The sequence below is a fragment of the Eubalaena glacialis genome, chromosome 3, assembly GCF_028564815.1.
Source record: "Eubalaena glacialis isolate mEubGla1 chromosome 3, mEubGla1.1.hap2.+ XY, whole genome shotgun sequence".
Taxonomy (NCBI): Eukaryota; Metazoa; Chordata; class Mammalia; order Artiodactyla; family Balaenidae; genus Eubalaena; species Eubalaena glacialis.
In genome coordinates this window covers 98,689,057-98,709,481 of record NC_083718.1, presented here as the reverse complement: position 1 = coordinate 98,709,481, position 20,425 = coordinate 98,689,057, and the positions used below count along the sequence as shown (strand labels likewise).

The 20,425-nt window shown below is 41.0% G+C and overlaps 1 protein-coding gene across 4 annotated transcripts in view; it reads right to left on the bottom strand.

The window, feature by feature from the left end:
- Window positions 1-16,054, bottom strand: part of SORT1 (sortilin 1) — a 78,638-nt gene extending 62,584 nt beyond the window's left edge. For 3 of the 4 annotated variants that reach the window (XM_061183759.1, XM_061183757.1, XM_061183760.1), the window contains exon 1: window positions 15,699-16,052. In XM_061183759.1, the coding sequence (XP_061039742.1) occupies window positions 15,699-16,004 (306 nt within the window). In that variant the 5' untranslated portion in view covers window positions 16,005-16,052. Of the gene's footprint in view, window positions 1-15,698 lie in introns of all 4 variants that reach the window. The other variant, XM_061183756.1, reaches the window with a different exon arrangement.
- Between the last annotated feature and the right edge of the window lie 4,371 nt (window positions 16,055-20,425).

The window sequence follows — 20,425 nt, the reverse complement described above, 5'->3', positions numbered from 1 at the left end:
ACACCAATGCAAAAGATCTGAAAGACAGGTGAAATCCCATTTTTCCATGTAACACCAACCATTCTAGTTCCTAATTATCAGAGCTTGAACGACCTCTTCTTAGGTATTATTCTCACAGCACTTATTGATGTTGCTTGTACTATAACTATTCACATATTTGGCTACCTCTCAAATTATGTTATGAATTCTTAGATGGCAAACAGTATGATCTGGTATTTCCTGTCAGGCCTAGCACAAGGTCTTATAGATAGTAAGTTCTCCACGAACATCTCCGTAAAAGTGTATTCCCAAACCCCTGCTACCAAAATTGATCTGTGTGTAATCTCCCCTCTACCATGATTACCACCATTTCAGTAAATACTGGCTAAGTAGGGTTTCTTCCTATGCCCTTACTGCCAGCCACAACATTGTTAAACACTAGTATGTCTTCTTGGGTGTTCACACATACAATAGTGACCTTACTCCTCTCCTTCACTGTAGTTACCATCAATTCCATATAGTCAAAAATTGGTAAACACATCAAAGTGTTTAGAGGCAATGGCCAGGAGTAGACTATACAGAAGAGAAATTCAAATATTTGAGTATGAAGAAATAAAAGTCTGTCCACTAAGATTTAAGCAGGGCTGACAGAGGTGGGAGCAGTTGGGAGCAATAGCAAGGTATGGTAGAAGGGAGTTGTGCAGGCAGAACAAACACGAAGATATAGGCAAGTATTTTGAAAAATTTCAAAGGGTAACACAAATAAAATACATTAATTTCACCAACTAGTAAAGTGCTGCGTATACGGTAGATGCTATTAAGTACTTGTTAAATAAGAATTTCAAGATCAGGATAAACACAGTTACAGTGGGAACAGAAGGAAAATAAAAATAGAGAAAAGGAAATGTGTGTGAAAAGAAAGAGTACTTCTTGAAATACCCAAAGAAAGCTGAGACGAGGCCACAGGATCACTCAAACAAGGAAGGTTTCCCAGGGCAGCCTGGTTCTTACTTTCTTTTACCCCACAAGAGTCAGATCTATTCTTGGGAGAAACTAAACCCGAAAGATTCCACAGTATGTTGTGTTCATTCTGGATTGAAAATATATGGTGCTTCTCTGCTGCCTTTCTGAGCATCACAATGTACACATTCCTGGTCCTAAGCAAAAGCAAATGATACTCCTTGGTGATGGGATTAATGGAAGGGAGGTTATGTTCTACCTATGTAATGGTCAATTGGCTAGTTGGCTGCCTCCATATTCTTTTCTAGGATTTCATTTGTTTTGGTCCTTTGGAAGTAAAACTTGGAACTCTTTCTGCCTATCATACTATTATTAGATAAAGAATCCAAAACCGCATTTTCCTCCATTAACCTATTTTATTCTCCCCATTATCACTTTGGTCCTGCTATTTAAGGGAGCCTTTTCTTTTCCAGAATGGCATAAAGTTTTTTGAACAGTTGTACTGTGTGATACAAATAAAAACAAATTGTAAAAACAAAAAAAAAATGAGGAAGGTTTCCAACGGTACATACAGCTGAACATAATCAACTAATAAGTTATGGTTCAATTGCTCTAATCAAGGCAAAGTTAGATGAATAAAAGAAATAAGAGCAGAGGACAAAGCTCTGTGGATAGAAAGAACTGAAAGGCAGAATAAGCCCTTTAGGAAGAGAAAACCCCAAACCTCCAACACAATATTTCCAATGAATATTCTACAATATTAAAATACTAAACATATAAAAACATTTAGGAGTTGAGGAGTCCAGCCAATAGAAGGTAAAGTGTCTACTTCTAGCACTGTTACAAAAAAGATGTTATGTGTTAGCTGTACACATGACAAAATGGAGAAGGTGGCAGAGAGCTGAAGCCTGTTTTATTTCTGGTAAACAATAGTTGTGCTGCTCCAATGTAGCATGCTTAAGAGGTAGATTATTTAGCACAAAGAGAACATGATCTGGCCACTAAATATCACTAAGCAGTCAGTCAAATGTAGGATCTAGAAGCAGGTCAAAATTAAGGGAAACCACGTAAATATACTGTTTGTGTGATTAGCAATCCAAAACCAGCATCTAGAGGGGCCACAGAGTAAATACAGTAATTCAGATTACATAATCATACTCTATTGTAGAAAGCTCAGAAACCAAGAACTTTAAGAGTAGCTATGTCAAATGTCAGCTTGATTCTATCAGGAGCAGATGAGCATGAAACTTGCCCCATCTAGTGAGAGGTTTATTACTCCCCTAGCACAGTTACTGGCACAGGAATAGATAAGACAGATCAATGGAACAAAACAAAGTCCAAGACTGGACAAAGTTTCTTTTAGTGTATGATAAAGCAAGCATTTCAAATCCGTGGTAAAAGAGTTTTGGAAAAACCAGCTATTTGGAAAAAATAAAAAACTGGATTCCTAACTCCCTTCTTACCACCCCCCCCCCCCCGACTCCACATTAAATTCCACATATGACAAAGATTTAAATACAGAAAGTTAAACCATAAAAATCCTAGAATTATGAGTATTTTTATAATCTTAGAAATGAGAAGACCATTACAAAAAATGATACAAAACCCAGAACCCTTAATATAGCAATTACTTTGACTATTTCAAAAAAAAAAAAATTAATGGCAAAATACTGAACATAAAGTTAAAAAAAACTGGAAAAAATTATTTGCAACACAATAAAGGGTTAATATAGAGTTTTCAAATCAATAAGAAAAAGACAAAGATCTCAAAAGAAAATAGGCAGGGACTTCCCTGGTGGCGCAGTGGTTAAGAATCCGCCTGCCAATGCAGGGGACATGGGTCTGAGCCCTGGTCCGGGAAAATCCCACATTCCGCAGAGCAACTAAGCCTGTGCGCCACAACTACTGAACCTGTGCTCTAGAGCCCGCGAGCCACAACTACTGAGCCCATGCGTCACAACTACGTGCTCTAGGGCCCGCGTGCTGCAACTACTGAGCCTGTGTACTGCAACTACTGAAGCCGGCACCTGGAGCCCATGCTCGCAACATGAGAAGCCACCGCAATGAGAAGTCCGCGCACCGCAACGAAGCGTAGCCCCCGTGCGCATCAACTAAGACCCAACGCAGCCAAAAATAAATAAAATTTAAAAGAAAAGAAAATAGGCAAAGGACACAAACAAGTAATTCACAAAAGGACACAGAAATGACCAATAATGTTTGGAAAGCTATTCGATCTCACTAGTAATCAAAAGAAAATCAAAGAAAAATAATGTGATAACATTTTCCACCTGTTGGAAGCGCTTGACAAAATGTATCCAGTGAGGGGTGGAGACCAGAGCACCTGTGTGCACTGTGGGTGGGAGTATATAAACTGCTGTAACTTTTCTGGAGAGCTATTTCGTGATGTGAATCAGAACTGAAAATGTCCACACCACATGACCCAAGCAATCCCACTCAGGAATTTATTATCAGGGGATACTTACACATCTTTACAAAGTATGTTATACACCTGAAGGTTTATTGCATCCTGCAGGCCATCTACTGTGTTAAACATCTTACACACATTATCATTTAATCCACATAACAACCCCAGATTACTATATCTGTATATTCTAGACAAGAACTGAAGCTTTGTTAAATGCGTTATGTTATGCAATGAAACAATATAACAGGTGCTAATGAAAATGTTTCAGGTATTTACTGACATTGAAAGATATTCATAACATGTTGAGTAAAAAGCAGGTTTACAGAATAGCATGTAAAATCATGTGTGTGTGCGTTTATGGTTAAAAACATAGTCCTCCAAATATTAACAGCAACCATCTCTAAGTGGCAGAATTTACGGTGGTGTTTCTTCTTTATAGTTTTTCCAGAGTGACTGAATTACTCCCCACCCCATCATCTGTTGAATAGTGATTTCTAGTGTCCCAGGTGGCCCTGATAGACATATACTGACCTCTGGTAGGGGAGCTCTGGGCAGCAGGGAGTCACTGACTGGCATTTATAACCAAATTGGTTTTCAGGGACCCATTACGTTAGAAAGTAGGTGACAGCTTGTACTACCTTCTCTGAAATACAACCATCTTGACAGAGGATAATGCAAGACTCATCCACACATTTAATGCCCACCATTTAAAGCCTGAGGTCCACACATTTTAGAGACCATGAATTAACAAAAATGTCCATTTCTGTGGTCATATGGCTAATCCCTAGTTCCATCTGGAAAAGAGAAAGGCCATAAAACACAACATTCTTTATGGAAATAACTTTGTCTTCACATCTAATCAAACAAGAAGTCTAATTAAATTACTGTTACTATAGCTGGGAGAACTTAAAGTTGGTCCCGAGAGTCACCGTAGCTTGGAAAAAAATTTTGGTAAATGAGAAACCTCTGCCTATCTTTAGTTACACACCCGATCAAAAGTAAAACACTGAAAGAATTAACATCAGCACAACTGAGCCTGGATCAGTTTCATACAGCGGGCCCCAGTTTAAAAGCCACTTGCAGATGACCCGACAGTCTGGCCATCAGGAGCAACCTCTCTGGCAAGTAAACAGAGAGTGAATTCAATGATGCCATCCTTCACACACGTTCCTTCTTTCAACAAATACATCTGCTTGCTTACCATGTGCCGGACCCTCTTTGGGGCACTGCGGACACAGCAGTGATAACACATACTCTGTGCTCAGGGAGCTTATACTCTATGAACACACTTCTTAACAGAAGTCTAAAAATGAAGACTAAACATGCTAGATATTCAACCTACAGAAGACAACCTGTCACTGTGAAAATAAAACTGCAGAAGGGTGTTAAAGCCTGGTCTAGTAACTAACTGGTTAGGAAAGTAGGCACAAATCATCTTCTCTCTTGGGAATCTACTTCCTCAGGAGTAAAACTGAATTATGCTCCTTCACTCACTGGAATAATAAGAATCAAATGAAATAACAAGGCACTGGTGATCCCATAAAGGCTGGGAATTTATGATTTAGGCTTCCAAACCCCAAACAGGGAACACAGGGATAGACAGGACACAGTGATGGTGTAAGAGAGGTTTGGGACAAAACCTGGGTGAAGCTCTTGCGGGCAGGAATAAAATCTTAACAGAATACAGTTCTGTTAAATAAGGCACTGCTAGGATCATAAAACATGAGCCAAAAATAAGATCACAAATGTTCCAGTCCTCCCAGAGACTATCCTTAGAAATAAAAAGGCTAAACATAAAACAGTATACAAGTTTGCAAACCTATTCAATTATTCAGAGTTTTCTGTGAGGCAGGATGATACAGAGGAGAGCACTGGGCTAATACCTGGTCAACGTGAATTTCATTTCCGGCTCTGCCAACAGCTCTGTGAACTTGGGCAGTAAAACCTAACTTCACCACCAAGGCGAGGAAGCTGGAATGACAACATTTCTAGTCCCTATAAGCTTTAAAATTCTATGACTCATCAATAATTTCACACCTCAGTTTGCTTTTCCACTGCTCTGCCTTCATTTGGGGAAAAAAAAAAAAAATCAGCCCCTTGCTCCACAATACTCTAGTGTCAACAGGAAAGGGCAACAGCAACTCCATTATCTAGAAACCTCGACAACCTGGACACTCACTGAAAGGAAGCAAGGGAGAGAGACCTCGGATGACGCTGTCCATGCAATAAAACCCTATGCACCTGACCACTAAGAGAAACCTGCAGACCATCACTCTAAATCAATCTGCTAAACCCGTTAGATTGCCTAAAATTAGTAATCTTTTTCTTAGTTTACAGAAGCATCTTACAGAAGTAAAATTAAGCTAAGTAAAAATTCTTAGCTTACAGAAGTTAAATTTGGGGGACAGTGTATCTAGAGACAGGGACAGCAGCAAGAAGGAACAGGATATTGCAAGGGGACTATCATTTCTGCAGGAAAAAAAAGAGTAAACTTCAACAGGCAGACAATGGCACTAAGCTTATAAATCTGGGCCATTCAAAATGGGAGAAAATAGCCCCACAAATCTCAACAGACCTTGAGGGCATTAATGCCATACCACTTTAAAATATAAAATAATGTGAGTCGTGGTACAGCGTAATTTAATCTCCTTAATGAGCCAAGGTCATACTGTTGACAAAGAAGGCAGAGACGTATTTTAGAAAGATGTCCATTAAAAACAACAAAAACTGGACTTCCCTGGTGGCGCAGTGGTTAAGAATCTGCTTGCCAATGCAGGAGGCACGGGTTCGTGCCCTGGTCTGGGAAGATCCCACATGCCGCGGAGCAACTAAGCCCGTGAGGCACAACTTCTGAGCCTGCGCGTCTAGAGCCTTTGCTCTGCAATAAGAAAAGCCACGACAATGAGAAGCCCGCGCACCGCGATGAAGAGTAGCCCCCGCTTGCCGCAACTAGAGAAAGCCTGCACACAGAAACGAAGACTGAACACAGCCAAAAATAAAAAAACAAAACAAAACAAAAAAAACAACAACAACAAAAACAACAAACTTTGGCATTTAAAAGGGTAGGCTTAAATGCCTACCCTAGGCTTAGTTTTCGAAAAACTCATCTTCATGGGGTAATTCATTTCTAATCATGCCTAATAAATGAGTTAAATTTCAAACTGTTAGCATTTAATTTTTACAGCTTAGTCTCATTTCAAAGAAAAGAAAGTGATGAAAGGATATGCGCCAGTGGCCAGCTGACTGGACCATAAAAGCTCACCGGTCCCCACTGGGTGTGGGGACCAGCCCGGCCTCCCTCTGCTGCAGCCACACTGGCCTTCTTCCAGACCTCTGGGTGCACCACGCTCTTTCTAGCCCCAGGCCTGTGGACATGCTTTTCTCTCTGTCTGGGACACTCCTACAGGAAAATTTCTATTCATCTTCCAGTACCAGTTTAAATAATTTCTCAGCAAGTCCTTCCTAGTGCCCCAGACTAAAAGAACCTCTATCAATTATTCTCCTGTAGTTGCTTTTTTCCTTCTTGGTACTTACTGTATTTGTAATTACATATGTGTTTAATGTCCATTTTCTCTACTGGTCCATAAAGGCAGGGATCTTGTCTCTTGTGTTCCAAATCAGTTCCCAGGACCCAGTACAAGGCCCAACACATAGTAGGTGCTCAATAAAAAGTTGTTGAATAATAATAATAATAATAATAATAATAATAATAATAATATTGACCTTTACTGAGCGCTCATGATATATAAAGCACCACTGCTACTTTACAGATGAAGAAGGAGGGTCAGAGAGGTTAAGTAATTCTCCCAAAGTTACACAGCTGGTAAGCGGCAGAGCAAGGATTCAAGCTCATGTCTGTCTGACTCCAGACTATACATTTAACGACTACGCTTTCTCCAGCACTATGTGAGGCAAAAGGGTGAAGTCAAGGGGTCATGCTTGTACTACCTTTAAGGTGTTTATAATCTGGAGAATACCAGTTGAATAAATGAAGGTGAATACAAAATAGAATACTATAGTAAAGTGCTGGATTACATGGCGTTGTTAAATGTTGTAGGAGAGAACAGAAAAAAAACAAGCAGAGCTAGAAAGGCATTCAGACAGCAGGAATGCCATGAAAACAAAAATGGAGAAGCAACAGAGCACATGGCAAGCTAAAGGGACTGGTGAGAAGGTAACTTCAACTAGAGCAAAGTTAACGTAGGCCAGGAAGTGTTGAGATACTACCTTAAAGATATACGCGCATTATAAAAAATAATTCCATTAACATTCTGGTCTGCCATGCTCCCAAGCTAAGTTCTTGAGGAGTACCTATCACATCTCACTAATATCTCTTAAAACGTTACAGAGGTCAATAGAGTACAAAGCTAATAGTGATTGCTCAGTTAATCAATCAGGGTGAAAGAGGCAAAGTGCTATTTCAGAGCTGTCAACTTAAAACTGCATATTTAAAGCTTAATGAATGAGAAGAGAAAGTTATTGAATTATAAGTAGCCTTATTTCTTTTTAATTGTAAGTTCTTTAACACTATAAGTAAATAACTATATATACTTGAAACTATTATAACCAGATGACCAGGTATCTGATGATGGTGGGGTTATTTTCTCCTCCATCTCCCATAGCTTCAAGAAAGACACTTTGAATAGATGGTCTCTCCCTCACCATACCCAATTTTTTTTTAACTCCAAGTCCAAGGACATAACTAGCACATAATTCTTAATACAGATTTGGTTCCTGTAAGTACCCATACTAATTCTCCCGGAATATTTCAGCTATGGAAAAAAAAATTTAAGGGCATACACAAATATCTGAGCATCTAACTGGTAATGCATTAGAAGCTTTGTGTAGATAATCATCATAAAAAACATCCAATAAAGGATGAATACACACCAAATTCTACACTGTCTCATTTAATCTTCACAAGGACCCTAAGAGGTACGTATTAGTATATCCATTTTATAGATGAAAAAACTAAGGTTCACTAAGAGTCATCTGTCCCTGGTTACCACTGAAGTTTGAATCCAGGTCTAACCTGAGATCACATTCCTTCCTAACCACGACCTCAAAGAACTCCAATTAATACCACTTGTTAGTATCACTCATATTAACCAGTTAAAATTTTGATGTAATCATGAAGGTTAAAAAAAAAAAAAGAACACATATGCTTCTTACATTTCTGCCAATCTTGACTCACTCTCATTCTTGCCACCTCCGCCCAAGCCTGTCACCCATCCCTGCCAAGTGATAAAACCGAATACATTTATGCCTCATCTATCTCCTTTTATGCACATGTTCCTCTGGAGTTGGTATTTATCAGGATCATTTGGCTGACAATTGGACTCTATGGACACAGTAATATATCAACAGGCTTATTAAGAAATGACATAAATCCTATATATGTGGTAGGATTCAAGGTTTTCAAAACATTTTCTCTTCGAAGCCTTATGATAATACTCCATTTTACATGATGGGGAGCTGAGGCTTAGAAAGCCTAATTGAGCTCTGTTGAGGGAACTATGACCTCAAGGGGCAGAGAGGAATTCACAACTACATGACTTACAACTGGGGTCTATAACCTTGCCTTATCCCTAAAGCAAATGCATTGACTTAAAATATCTCTATGAAACACTTCCAAATGCAGCACCATGTTGGGACATAAATGTTCTACGCCCAGCTCTTGGCCTGTAAGCAAGTCATTTAGCCTTCTTGGTAAGAGATCTGACCAGTTAATCAACTTAACAATCTATGATTCAAACTCTTAAGCACATTATCAGCAAGAATTCAATCTTACCCTTGTTCACAAATGTTCAGAAAAATCTGTTCACGGGCTTCACTGTCTTACAGCTTCTGGGTTCCTCATGCCTGGGCTCACAACCTCCTTCAATAAGGTCCAGGAGTCCTGGATTGTTTCTTGGAATCTTGAGCACTTCAAGTATAAAAGATGGTTGGCCCTGCCCTCTATTCTGCTCTCCTGTTGGACATACTCTTCCAAGACCACAGTAACGGTCAACCTCCAAAAGGATAACTCTTCTTGGCTTCCCATTTCCACCTCTGGTTTATCCAGCTCTAGCCTCATGTCAACCACTACCTGTTAAAACACTTTCCCCAGTAAGTCCTAATGGCAGACTCCCTCCCCATACCTCCCCTCTTTTTCCATCCCCCACAAAGAGCTATCTTTTTTTACTTCTCTGTATGTTTTCCTGGAAGCCTTAGTCTTTCATACTCCTCATCAACTACTTCTCCCCAACAGAAAGTCCCCACTGATCATCCCCTGAGCATGTCTTGGACTTCCCTACCTCCATGCCTTTACAGGTCTCCCTAAGAATTCCCTCCACACCTTGATTCTCTCTTCATCCATGAGGCCTTCCCAGACCACTGCACTGCAGTGGTCATGCCTTCTTCAAAAATTCTTCCAAACTCTCAGCAGGCCGTCTCTGAACAGCTAAATCCTTAAGATGACATCAATGCGGATGTTTTTAATGTTTACCTTTTCTTACGCACAGGCCAGAACTCCAGAAGTGAAAGATATCTACACAATACATTTAACAAAACATTTTGATAAAACTTCTCATTTGACTCTCCAAATAATCCTAAAACTGATTCTCCAGTTTAAAAAAAATAAATAAATAAAGGTCAGAGAAGTTAAGTGATTGTCTGTGATCATACCATACAACTATGAAGCAGCAGAGCCAGGATTCAAATCTGAGTATTAAGATGTCTTTTTTGAATTTTGCATATAGCATATTTATGATGTGAATCTCTTTGACAAAGAGCAGGTACCAGATAAACATTTGATCTGAACTATCCTGTCTGGGAAGTACTAAAGTACAGTTAAAAATTTCCTTCCCAGTTCAATTTCTCTTGGTACTTCAGGGTGATCTTACTGTTGAACCAGATTTGCAAACAGGCTCAACTACAATATTAGAACTTAGTTTTTTAGAACATACAGGAAAAAAAAGAGCAAAACTCTTAACAAAAGCAAACATAAGAGAGATACTACTCATAAGCCTTAGAAGGAAAAAACCATACATTTTCTTCTAATGAAAATAAATCAAGCCAATTAATCACACGTAAGTTTCTAACTAGCACAGGGCTGAGTATATTAATGGAAGCTGACCATCTATTTTCAAGCACACAGGCAGCCAAGACAAAAAGAAAAAAAAAGCCCCTGTTTTGGCAGAGTACTGTAGGGAAGGAAAAGAAAAAACAAATTTACTGCTAGATATCTATTTGGTTTGCTTTTGGAATATCCAAGCTAGTAGCTTTGATTTGCATTAGATTTTTTTCAGCCAACAAGGAACAATAAAGTATTTCCCAAAAAATAAAAGTCAAATGTCTTTCACAATTATATGAAAAAAGAAATACTCCTGTTATCTTTAGGAACACTCATATTTCACTGAAGCAAGCTCTGGAGGTGGTAACAAATTACCCCCAGATGTGAAATTCAGGCTACGTTCAAGTTCAACTGGGAAGCGGAACAGCCACAATTTGCTTCTAAACTTGGAATCAACCAGTAAACGTTTGTGATCACAACCTTTGGCCTCCTCTTCTTCCATATTAATCACAGAGTTTTTTAGACATTTTAAATCTAGTCCAAAACTTCTCATGCTGTAGATGAGGAGTTGAGGGCCAGATACTGAAATGCAAAACAGAAAATAAATTACATTCACAGAAAACTTTCTCAGTAAAATACCACAGGCTCTGAATGGAAGATTTTGTTTTTGCTGTGGTTTCCTGAGACTGGGGTTGAGGACAGAGAAGGAAAAAATAGCCCCAATCTTAAAAAACAAAAACAAACAAAACAACAAAAAAACACATGTCCAGCATTCACCTAACAACCTCTAAAGGTATTAAGCGTCTATCATGAAGATTCATTCAACTCAGCTAGTTCAAAGCCACATATTACTAACCCAACTTTGACTGCAATCACCATTACAGCGTCAGTAAAAAAAAAAACCCTGCCTAGAACAGACTGAAATTGACCAGTTTGTTCCTCAAGCCCCATTACTCTCAAAACCACCTACATACAGATCAGTGAGGCCACATAGACAGTGGGAAGAACAAGTTTTCACCAAGCGTTTAAATAGAAGAGTACAAGATACAACAGAAACACTGGTTAGAAAAAGATAAAAGGGTAACTGAAAATTTTTTAGAAATTTACAAATGCAGTATCTTTTTTTGGAGCCATTGCCACACAGCCCTCTGCTAGAAAAGCTGCATTTTTAATTACATGTCAAATTTGATATCTGGTCTACCTTAACATTAGCTTCTAATCATATGAAACATCTGCACTTCATTTCTCCAGTCTCAAAGCACAGTTCACTTTCTGTAAAGACAGCTTGAGGGGTCGGAAGGGAGGAAGAAGAGGAAATGTGACTCTCCTGATCTGACCACTGCCCTCAAGCACTGCCCTTTCTGTGAGGATCACATGAGTAACAGGCCAACTAGGACAAAGTTGGGGGGCATGGTTTCTGCAGTCACCCACTGAGAACCCAACGTGTATTGGCAAGAGTTGATTTGAAATTGGCAGAGTGCAAAAGAAGCTGTTAATAGCCTATGTGAACCTAACATAAAATACCAGATCAAAACAGCAGGATGAGGAGCCTATTATTATTATCATTACAGAAAGAAAATAGTCATTAGAAATTGACCAGAACAGGAGACTCATCATAGTGATTTTTAATTTTCTAATTAAAAATCACTATGCGCAGAACCAAAAATTTGAGTCAGCAGAGAATTTACCTAATTGTTACCCTGCATTCCCTTTCAGCCACTTGTCCTACCTGGCTAGCTCTCTACCCTCACCTCAACCAAACCTCAGATGACAACTAACCTTTCCCCAGATAAATATACTTCATCAACTTTGCTGATACTTCTAACTGAAATCCCCAATACAGAATTCATTTTAACATCCCGTAGGGGTTAAAAGTCTGAAGAATATACTGTATGGGCGCAGAGTCCTCAGGAGGATTTTGCTCATTCTGCTCAACCAGGACCAGGAGGGAGATCCTACAGAATTCCTATTCCTTGACCCCAAAACGAACGGATGAAACAGGACTCAAGAAAGATTAACTAGAGGGTGACGGTGGGAGTGGCGGGGAAGGCAGTATGAAGAGAGGCTGGGTACTGGGATAAATGAGGCAGTTAGAAAGTTCCGGGGCAGTTAAATGCACTGACCTTCAGATTTCTGGGTGTGACAAAGATCCACAACAGGCTAAGTGCGGCAGCTCCCTGAAGCCTCCAACAGGCACATTCAGTCCTGTCAGCCTGGACTCAGCCCTGCCAGCACCAGCAAACAAATACACGCATTCTTCTCAGAGCTGATACCCCATACAACACAACCTCACTACAGGGCCTGTTTATATAAGAAACCAGATGTTTTGATGTTGGGGTAGAAGTTGGGAAGTTATGTGTAAAGAAGTAGTTAATGACAGGAACAGAAGGAGGACAGAGAATGAACAACATTCCTGGTTTTACTAATCGTAAATTTTAAAAGTTTTAAGGAAATTGTCAAATAGTCTGAACTCAGGAATGAGAAGTAAGGGAATTATGTCAGCCACCACCATAACTCTGACCAAGGCATTTCATCTGTTTCTTTAAGACAGAGCTTCATGCCTAACCTCAAAGGGGTGCTTACAGGAGGAATGTTTGGAAGCAATCCAACTTAGCAACCAACATTAATAAAATCTAGGCTTGCTCAACTTCTCTCACGCACAAAGGTTATACATGTCATGAACATTCCAAGCACTTAAAGGAAAGAATCAGTTAAACGTGTGGCATGAAAAGAGTTTGGGGTTAAAGGCAAAAGGAAGGTTATTCATTAGTCTAAGAAAAAATCATTTATAAATACGCACACACACATACTTGCTAGATTTCATGAGTGAAGAGACTGAGTTATATAGGTCATTAGGGCACAGGTCTCCTAAAACCAGAAGACTATAAAAGCACTATCATGCTTTAGTTCTACTTTGCTTTCTTAAGAAGATTAGTTAAACACCAACATATTCTCACAAAGCCAAATAAGCCATAGAAACAGGTCTAGGAGATTTGCTAAAACTTTCTGAGGCTTTTCGTTCTCCAGTCTGAATTATCTCTTCTTTGTATCTTGGCACCCCCAGTATCTAGCACATCTTGGACTTTTGGAGGACATTCATGTTCACTGACTACATGAAGCAATGTGGCTTGACATGAACAGCAAGTTATAACAAATAAGAGAACAATGAACTTTTCATTTTTCTTGGGAATTGAATCCTGTCATCTTATGAAAAACTACTCTAAATGGCACTTTCCCAACTGTACAAAAGTATACAACATTTCTAATAAAAAGTTGTTCTGTTATGCTTATACTTTTATTTCACACTGTTTATAAAGGCTCCCCCAACACCAGATCTCTTCAGCAGAGTTCAGGATGATTTATTATGACTTCTAAAAATACAGAATTGAAAAGCAGAACAGACAACTAGATAACAGTTCTTGGTTAAGGGGGTGCACCACTAAGAACTGCTTTATTCAACCATTTCTAAGGTGAAGATTATTAACAGTGGTTCCACTTTTACCACATACATATGCTACAAAAAGGATGGGATCTCTGAAGAAACCATGGATGATTAAGAAATGCAAAAACAGTTCTTTTAAATGAGGTCAATGAAAGAAGACAAAAAAATAAGTTTAAAAAATCAATGGAAACAATAACTAAATAAAATGAAAGAAAAAGAGGGAAGATTTTTTTATTAACATGTGGACTTCACAGAATGAGGTTTCAGATCTGCTCTTGAGTAGATCTGGCCTAAGAACCCCCTGAGCCAGTTTTTTCAACCATTGCTTTAGAAATCAATATATTACAAATGACATATAAATTCAAACCAACCAGGGAAGATTCTGACTAAAGGAATACATCCAAGAGTAGCCCCAGGTCCTAAAGGTAGATCAATCAGGAAGAGAAGAATCCAAATGTGGAGTAAGAATGCTGTGTCTGGCTGGCTCAAGGAAGGAAGTGCTCCCGTTGTAAATTAGGCACTGGTGTTGTAAAGCCTTTCTCAACTCTCCACTGTGAGATGGAAGTCTACACATTTTTTCCCCCTCATCAAACAGGAAGACTTCCCAGTTCTCATTCTGCCCTATCTGCACCCAACCCATCCCACACGTCAGCACTAGCTTGGCCACCTTTATGCAGCTGCTGCTTGGACTGCGTTTAGCAAGAGTTCTCCCTGACTGCTTATGCTTTGACTGCAATTGCCCGGGGTCCCCAGATCAGAGAATTCTGCACAGGTAACAAGTAGAGTCCAGGCAGAGGGAGAAAGATCAAGGGGAGACTGAGATTCGGCTCATACAGAATGTAGTTCAACGAAGACAAGCGCAGTTAGCCACTCACCTCTGTTCCCATGTGCAACTCTCTTTGAATGAGGAAGAGATATAAGAGAGAAAATGCATTAAATTGAAAATACATTATGCAACAATTAAACTGGTAGTTCTAGAAAAAACACGAGGAAGATGTCCGAGCTGATCTAGAGCAAGTAGCCAGGACGTTGCCAACAACTGGCTTTGTCAACACAGTAGTGTGCAGAGGTTGGGTTGCTTGTCCCCAGAAACAGAACTGCCACAATTTTTAAAGTGTCCGACTAGGACCTACCTCAAAGCAGAGTATCTGCAATGTGTTTCTTAACCATTGCAAACCTTGTTACAACAGGATCTAGACATCCTGGTCTGAGTCCAATGCCATGATAGAAGGTCAAGTTGAAGGCGTAAGAGAGATCACATATACGCTGTCACCCCATTGCCAAGCTTGTTCCTTTAACTATTAAAACACACACAGGAACCTAATCATTGCTTTGGGATTTCTGAACACCCGCCTACCCACCCTGAAAGTACTGACCCCGCGAGGACACACGTTTGTTTCTGCTTAGCCCCAACTTCTCCAACCACTTAAGAGGTAATTACTCCTCCAGCTTCCTGTTGGGGTATAGCGTTGTTGGATCCGAATTATTTATACAGACGGAAAACAACAACGCTCGAGAGAGTCTGACAACTTAAAAAAAAAAAAAAGAATGCCGTGAAAGTCTAAGCCGGCTTCCCCTGTGACGAAACACAGCTGCCCGGGCTGCGGCGTCCGGGGGCCGCTCTCCCGGCCCGACTCGGCCCGCCCGCCCGCCGCAGTTTCGGGGCCGCGGCCCAGGTGGCGCGGGTGCGGCGAGGCGGGCGAGCGGCCGGGGTCTCCTCCGCTGGGACGCGAGGCGCGCGGACAGAGAAAGAGGAGCCGGGTGCGCGGGCCGGCCGCCAGGGGCCCGCGGGTGGCACCTCGTAGTCCGGGCGGTGCCCGGGCCCGGCGCCCGCTCACCTGGTGCGTGTTGTTGGCTAGCCTGCCGACGAAGTTCCGGACCCCGCCGCAGTCCTCATCCTCGTCGAGCGCGCTGCGGCGCCAACGGCCGCCGCGGGGAGCCGGGCCCCCGGGCGCGGCCGCGCGCAGCCCCCAGCTCACCCCGACGGGGCCGGACCAGCGCGACAGCGGCGCAGCAGGCGGTGGCGGCGCGTCCAGCCGGTCCTGGCCGAGGGTCGCCGGCGGCAGCAGCTGGAGGAGGAGGAGGAGGCTGAGGCCATGGGGCCAGCGCGAGAGGTCGCCAGCAGCTTCCCAGGGCCGCTCCATCGCCGCCGAATGCCTACGCTGCCGACACCTGCCGCCCGGCGCGCCCGCCTACCCCCCGCCGGCGCCGCGCCACACCCCCGAGCCCGAGCCCGGCGCTCCTTGGATACGCGCAGCCGGGCCTCTCCGCCCCCATAGGCTGGCCGCCTGTCCTTCTTCCCCGGCCCACTGCTCATTGGCTCGCGTCGCTCCGGCTTCGGGGGTCCTGGATTAGGATGCCAAGATGCGGGACTGATTGGCTGGAACGTGGCAGAGACGGCTGAGGTCATCCCCCCCTCGCCGGCGTATCCGAGGCCGGGCTTCTAGAGTTAGCGTAGGAGCTTCCCTCCTTCACAAGAACGCCCCCGCTCCATGGCGCCCCGACGCCTCGTTGCTCCCTCTGGCACCCTCAAGTTGGGGCTGGGTTGGTCCCCTCTTCTCCCCCAGAGACGCCCCTAAAATTCCTTGGGTTGTGGCAGCGCCTGGAAAATCTCCTCGGGGAATCCCTGAGCTTGCTCAGCTGGAAAAAGGGGGCTCCGTCATGAACCGGTGCTTCTGGTTTTTAACCCCCGCACGCTGCAGCGCCCATTGTCTGCTGGAGCAGCCGCCTTGTTGACACAAGGTGAAGGAGAACTGTGTGGGCTAAGCCTCACGGAGGCAGACATCAGAACATCCGTGACTCACGCAAGCCTGGAGAAAAGTCTTTCCTCACTCACCTTCCTCTTATGCAGGGGGTTAAGCCAAAGAAGGAGTTGCTTATTGATTTTCCTGGAGTTAGAAAGTAGCTATAGGCATTAGGGGCAGGTAAAAGGGGGCAAGAGAATTGCCCCCCTTTTATAAAGTCGGCTCAGTGCCGACTTTAGACATGATCATTGCATAGATGCATATTTATCAGGGTGCCTTAACCCTGCAGTGAGTGCACTGCACAAGTTTGGTTTTCAATATATAATATCCCCTAAATTAACATCCCGCCTCCAATAAATAAAACAAAACCTCTACGCTGTTCCCTTTATCGCAGAAACTACACCCATAACTTTATTCTGGAACATGCAGTGCAGGTAAAACCAGTTCTGGATGTTCTCTTTACTGACTCCATCTCTTCAGAATGCCAGTTGTTCAGAAGAAAAGGGAACAAATAGAAAGACACAAAGTATACAACACGTTACACCCAAATAAAGAAAGCAACTAAAAATTACTTTTAACTATTAACTGCAGGTAAACCCGAATGAGAATATATTTATTGTAGAGGAAAATGAATGGTGGAGTGCACCGAACCCAAGGTTTACATTAAAATCCTCTAGTCACATTAATTTGCAAACAAAAATTTACATTTTTTACATTTACAAATTTACATTTTGCCAGAACAACCATAGTAAGACATGACAAGTGAAAAATATTTTTGAATGGCATCTGAGCAGGATGGTAAAATCACTAAAATAGTATTCCAAGTTCTCAGCTACTGAACTGGCAAGATAAAGCTCCATGAAAACTGGTGAACAATTTGTTCCTTTCCATTAACTACAGTGTGTCAGATAGTTTTTTTAATAGATTATTTCTTAATCTGTGCCAACTGTGGAGTAGATCACAAGACAGTCAGTTCCAGTAGCATGTGATTAGCCGGGGAGAGAAGAGGGGCTATACAGGATTATTTCTTTGTTTGGGTGACACAAAGATGAATGGTCTATTGTCTTACTGTCCGAAAAGAAAAACGCCAACTCAACAGTGCCATCTCCTGGAGAAATTACTAAATACACTTTTAAACTCAAATTGTTGGAATTACCAGTACCTTCACTTTTTAATATATTGCTTTTAGTTATCATTGTATGTTTACAGAATATGTTTCCTTCTTAAAACTGTATCAGCTTCTGGGGACATGGTACCTTGCATATGGAACTGAGAAAATGTTTGAGTGAATGAATTATTTTAGTATTTCACTTTTGTCGATGACACTGGCACCAAATACAAAAGTTGCACTGTCAGATCTCCTTTGTGAAATACCACACCTAAGATCTTACCTTACTTGCAAAACTAAAATATGTAAATTTATCTTATTACTAAAAACCATACGTTTCTCCAAGATAAATTCTGTGGCAGAAAGATGAATTGAAAGCAGTTACATATCACAAAACCATTGCTTTTGCTAATAAGATTATTTTTCTGATTCTATTTAAACGGACACAAAAAGAAACTTCGTAGGAAATTTTAAAACTCTACACAAAACCAAAGTCCATCTCTTTCAAGAATTCTATAATTGGAATTATAGAAGGTATGAAATTTTTTGTTTCACCGGTACAGTGTAAGCTGAAGCTAAGAGCTAATTTATTCCTTGGTATATGTTTTTTCCCTACATAATACACATGATTCAGAGACACAACTTCACCTTGCCCTAAAGCAGCATGTTTCGTCCATTTCTGCATTAATCTACATTGAGTTAAATGGGGTATTTATTGTCTAGTTCTCCCCACTAGAAGCTTCATGGGAGCACAGACCATACGTAGACCACAGCTCTATCCCCAATGCCTAATACATTACTTGGCATATAGTACACAGGTACTCAAATTTGTTAAATCTGAACAAATATTAGTTGAGATAGGATTTTTCAATGGCATTTTCTATTAGGATTTGATAAGAGGTGAACACGAGGGAAACTAATCTCATGATCACGTTATATTTAATAACAGGGTTAAAATCACTAGGACAGTCTCCAGAACATTGGTGACAATATAACTTTAGTTCCCTACCTTATGTGTGTGTGTGTCTAGAGCAAAATTCTGTTTTCCCAAATGTTTCCCATCATTGCAGTTTCCAAATGTATATAAGCACATGTTTTTTGCTGGAAATTTGGTATAAATTTAATATGAATTCAGCCTATTCAAATAATCAGAATTTGAAATCATAGAGTACAACTTCTTACAAATGTTAATGAAGACAATACACAATCAATTCTGCATTATTCACACGTGGATTAGCCATGTTGTGGATAGTACATTTCAAATCTCAACGAGATTTCCCTATTACTCAGTAGGTATCTAGGCTTCTCATGCCTGGCATTGTAAAATCAAGAGTTGATGATTTAAAACCAGAAAAATCTGAGTTCGAGTCTCAACAGCTTAATTTTCTGAGTCACACAGCCTTACAGTCTTCATCTGTTAAATATGATATAAGTAACAATATCTACTTCATATGGCCATTCCTTTTAATAGATATTGGAGTATAATTGCTTCACAATACTGTTAGTTGCTGTTGCACAACAAAACAAATCTGCCATATGCATACACATGTCCCCACATCCCCTCCCTCTTGAGCCTCCCTCCCATCCTCCCTAGCCCACCCCTCTAGGTCATCGCAAAGCACCGAGCCGATCTCCCTGTGCTATGCTGCTGCTTCCCACCAGCCAACTATTTTACATTAGGTAGTGTATATGTGTCGATGCTATTCTCACTTTGCCCCAGCTTTGCCCTCCCACCCCATGTCATCAAGTCCATTCTCTATGCCTACCTCTTTATTCCTGCCCTGCAACTAGGTTCATCAGTGCCATTTTTTTTAGATTCCATATATATGCGTTAGCATACGGCATTTTTCTCTTTCTGACTTACTTCACTCTGTATGACAGACTCTAGGTCCATCCACCTCACTACAAATAACTCAATTTCGTTTCTTTTTATGGCTGAGTAATATTCCATTATGTATATGTGCCACATCTTTATCCATTCATCTGTTGATGGACATTTAGGTTGGTTCTGTGTCCTGGCTATTGTAAATAGTGCTGCAATGAATATTGTGGTACATGTCTCTTTCTTAATTATGGTTTTCTCAGGGTATATGCCCAGTAGTGGGATTGCTGGGTCCATATGGCCACTTTTGAGGCTCCAATAGATTGATTCTTTAAATCATCTCAACCAGTCATATGCTGGCAGCTCTAATGGGGGAAGTTCATAGTATATTCCAAAGTCTAATGTAAACTACTTCTGAATTACCCAGTTCTCTCTTACTGATTTGTAATTGATTGCCAGCGAGACCAAGATCATGAATTTGATTCTTTTATAGTCCTTGACTTCATAAAAAAAAAGAAAATCTCATTCCAAATTGTCTTTTAAGGCACAAGAAATAGTACAACATTGTAGCTGGCTTATTCCAACCCATCAGTTTTGGGAAGGGCCTCAAAACATGTTCTTTTGATGGTCAATTAGTAGCATCTCCTTCATGTAAGGAAAGCAGCAAAAATAACTATTTACTCAAGAAAAACTACAGAACTGAAGTTTACAGTGGTATTAGTACCTATAACACATGAGGAGGAGTTGGACTAGTTGGGAGTTCATCTGTCAACACCAAGGAATTCATAATATAGTTGATTCTGTTGTACAGAGCCACTAAAACAATTTTAGAATAGATACTGATAGGATAGGGATATTAATACCACTATCCTTTTTGACCCCAACACAAGT